The 4,178-nt window shown below is 35.3% G+C and overlaps 1 protein-coding gene across 1 annotated transcript; it reads left to right on the top strand.

Annotated features, from left to right (window-relative positions):
- The first annotated feature begins 576 nt into the window (after positions 1-576).
- LOC123722198 (leucine-rich repeat-containing protein 15-like) lies at positions 577-2,381 on the top strand. Its single transcript, XM_045683292.1, has 2 exons — positions 577-757; positions 998-2,381. Exons 1-2 carry the CDS (start codon positions 614-616, stop codon positions 2,315-2,317), a joined length of 1,464 nt encoding a protein of 487 aa, XP_045539248.1. The 5' UTR covers positions 577-613; the 3' UTR covers positions 2,318-2,381.
- The last annotated feature ends 1,797 nt before the right edge of the window (positions 2,382-4,178 follow it).

The raw sequence follows: 4,178 nt of genomic DNA, 5'->3' as shown, positions 1-4,178 counted from the left end.
GGGTAAGTAGTTTATTTTAATGAATTAATAAAATTTCTGGTTGTAACTTATCTTCAAAGAACAGATTTTTCAACAAATACATTTTTTTTCTTTTTGTTATAACAAAACAATCGAAAAAGAAAATTTTGGCTAGAAACAATGGTAGTAATCTTACCAAGGCTTAGCATGACAAGGTGCTATTTAGTGGGCCTTGGACGAATATTTGTGACAATCACCTTCGTATCGTCATCGTCAATTATGTCAAAATTATTATGGCATTTTTGGTGTAGGTACTTACCAGCTATACAATGACGATTGTCAAATAATATTCGTGCTTGGCCTCTCACAAACGTCGCTACGGGCCCACCGACCGCTGAGCGTAATTAGTGTCTTGTTAATCTGTCATAATTAACTGGGATAAAAATTTCAATTGTTAAATAATGACCCGACAACGTGAAAATTTACAGCTATCGAAGGCAAAGAAAAAGGAACTTTATTTGAGGATTTCTACATTCTACATACTTGTATAAAACACATTGACCTCATCTTTTTGAGAAAACAAAGACCACAGTTAATAAAAATGAATGTTCTTGAATTTACAGGCATTACTGTTGTCATATTTTCGACATGGCTGATGACGGTGGTAACTGCGGGCATCATACCCCGCCTAGGTGACGACGAAGACTCCGTCTGCAGGACTTATAGACTCAATGATGTACAATACTTAGATTGCTCCGATCGAGGACTTACGGAGCTACCAGAGACAATTAATTACGATGTAAGTTTGAATTGTTTTAATAAGAATGAAAAATTATAGGCAAAATTCTTCAAATGTATCAAATATCTTGGAACCACGCGTGTATGTAGTGACGTCACAGTACATCAACGATCAAAAATGTACAAGAGTAGAAAAAATCTAACCCCAGATCTACGGATAGTGATAGGGAATAAGTCGCTAAATAGATGATATAAATTTTAATACTTGTATGACAAACTATAACTTACTTTATTATTTCAGGCACAAACAGTTCTGTTATCAAACAACAACTTTGTAACCTTCCCTGAGGAACTAGAAAACTTTTCAAGCGTCGAAATATTAGACATGTCTGGGAATCGCTTGACGAATCCATTGCCGAGCTATTTCCACAAATGGCAGAATCTTCGTACTCTAAACCTGTCCAATAACAACTACGACAGGTGGCTGAGCAGCGATAATGAGTATCATATTAAGAAACTAGATTTATCTAAGAACAAAATAAGTGATATAGATACGAAAGCGTTCGAAAAAATGACGAATTTATCTTTTCTCGATTTATCCGAGAACAGAATCGATGACTTACCACCAACCGTCTTCTCCGATGCTAAGAATCTTGATACTGTCATCCTATCAAGAAATTATTTCTCCGAACTACCAAATTTTCAATCACAATCCTTAAGGACTTTGGATTTAAGTTACTGTCAAATCGCAAGAATAGATCCTGCAGCACTAACGGGAATGAGTTCTTTATTGGCCATTGATCTTTGCATGAACCAAATTGAAACGGTTCCCGACGGTATATCTTCGAACACTCTACAAGAATTGGACTTAAGCTACAACGAAATAAGTGATATAAACGACGACACTTTCTCGGCGCTGCCGCATTTGGCAGTGTTAGACTTGAGAGGGAACGAGTTCAGAGAGGTTTGGTCGACCTCACATTTCGCCTCGAATCCTTTTTTGAGGGAAGTTCACGTGAAGGGAAACCGTTGGAGTTGCGAGGGATTTAGCGTCAATTTGTTACTGACGTACGACTATTTGACAAAGGAACCGCCGAAGATAGCGGATACGGGGTCACTGATTTGCTACTCACCTTCTAATGTGACTCAGCTAAGTTGGCAACAAGCTTACATATTGACATGGCATCCGAGAGAAATGTCAAAGCAGACGTATACTTTTATGGCAGTATTGATTGGTGTCATAATCGGTATCGCTATAACGTCTTGCGTATGTAGAGGTTTGATGTCTTTAAACAAGCCTAGTCCCCCAACAAGTCATCCACGGTCCGCTACCGAGTCCACCACGGTGAGCGGCAATGGTGTTACTCTGCAGCCGAGGGTCGAAAGCGTTGTCATGAGAATACCGCTACGCGAAGACATGCCACCGACTTACGAGGAAGCCTTATTAATGCCTCGACTAAATTCATCATTCCACTCTCTTCCTGACTTTATTGATGATGACGAAGAGTCCTTCGATCGTAATTGTCGCAGGTCCCGTTCGATTGGTGATCTAACGGAGTCGAGGCCTAGGGCTAGTGAAAGACGATCCATACGGCGAACTGTTGAAATACGTATAAACTAAAAGTAATGTTTAGACTTAAGTTTTAGAGCTTAAATTTATCGGAACTTCCCTTTACTTTATTTTATGAAGATAATTTAAGTAAGTAGTAGGTAGTAAATAAGTATTAAAAAGCATAATGATACTTTGTATCGTATGTTATACGATATGTTATATACTGCTCGTATGTAATTTGTGTAAATATTATCTTAGTGTTAGAATAAAGTTGTATTATTTATCATAAATTAAATCATACATATGTATTTATTTTATTTTATGTATTAGAAGTGATAAATTAAAATTGTATATATATAACTTATTGTTCCTACTCTTATACTTTTACAATGAAGTAGGTACCTAAACCAAATATCAAATCTTTTTAAAACAATAGGTACATAGGTGTAATATAAATTTAAACAGTGGTAGACGCCAGCAACAACATCTGTAACACGAATCACCCGGCTCGCCCAGTGCAATACCACGACCACCCTGAAGACAGGCGTGAAGTGAAAGTAGTAAGTTCCGGAGGCCTAATTTTAATCCGACGCTGATGTCTACGGGAAGTGGTCGCTTCACCATTTCTGCAAGTTCAAGTGGCCGCTTGCTCGCTTCCCGCCTTATAACACAATAAAGAAAAACAGACAATAGGTCATATTACAACGCGAACACTTTTTTCGTTCAAATTCCTACAGGTTTCTCTTTGAGAATACTATTTGTAGTACCCAATCATTTTATTTAGATCGACCTACAATACAACGATCTCGTGATTAGATTGGAGGACATAATCTAATATATAAAATTTTCGTGTCACAGTTTTCGTCACCGTACTCCTCCGAAACGGCTTGACCGATTCTCATGAAATTTTGTGAGCATATTCAGTAGGTCTGAGAATCGGCCAAAATCTATTTTTCATTTTTTTTTAACTGCGCGCGGACGGAATCGCGGGCGACAGCTAGTATTTCATAAATTTATTTTTAGTTGTACTTTAGATACAGCGCTATCTATTAGTGAAATTAATAACCAATGTCATTGTTATTTCAATCTCTGATTAATTACTCATATATTTGCCAATCGCCACTAGATGTCGCTTTACTTTATTATGTTAAATTGTAATTTGAGACCGAAAAAAACAAAGCGTGTTTTGTAATAATATACCTAATTAAGAAGCCTTTAAATAAAATTTTAATGAAGTACGATAAGAATATTTCATTTGCTACAAAAATTATTTTCCCAAAAATAATCTTAAATTCATCATTCCTACTACCTTAAACAAAATAACTCCAATTAGTATAAAATTAATCAAGCTGATAGAGATGAATAAGTTACGTATATTTATAGATGCATAAAAATAGTATTTAATGTTAACACGATAGGTTACATGATGTGCGATTTCGCAAAACTGTCTTATCAAAGATAACAGGTAATACGCTTAATTCGGTTCATACAATGTTATCTTTCGCTCGAAGTCACACGTAAAAATTGTACGGCCCTTTTTAAAAACTTTAAACCCACCGACTAATGACAGACTTAAACGGCTTTAACTATCATAGTACTATAAGTTTATATATTCCGTATTTAAGTTTGAAAACGAATTCGTGTTGTCATTTTAAAAAGTGAATTGTGATTGTAAAAAAGTTTGATTCATTATTTAACATAATTCACGTGCAGTCACACATTATGGTAAGTGATTAAATTACATTATAACCTTATTCATTAATTAAACTAAATGTATCTTCTAACTACAATAAAAGTTAAACAGACATATTATGTCGGTTAGAAAATCATTTACTAAAATTACTTTAGAGTTAAGTTGTTTAAGCAAAATGACTCACATATTTAATGATTAGAAATTAATGATTTGATCGTTGATTCACAGAATAAGGAT

Source organism: Papilio machaon, chromosome 2, assembly GCF_912999745.1.
Source record: "Papilio machaon chromosome 2, ilPapMach1.1, whole genome shotgun sequence".
Lineage (NCBI taxonomy): Eukaryota > Metazoa > Arthropoda > Insecta > Lepidoptera > Papilionidae > Papilio > Papilio machaon.
Note: the sequence above shows the minus strand (reverse complement) of the source record. Positions and strands in the feature narration are given on the sequence as shown.

Coding starts and splice junctions, on each gene's coding strand:
- LOC123722198 (XM_045683292.1), top strand. CDS start 614: ATGACGGTGGTAACTGCGGGCATCATACCCCGCCTAGGTGACGACGAA. Junction 758..997: donor CAGAGACAATTAATTACGAT/GTAAGTTTGAAT, acceptor TTATTATTTCAG/GCACAAACAGTTCTGTTATC.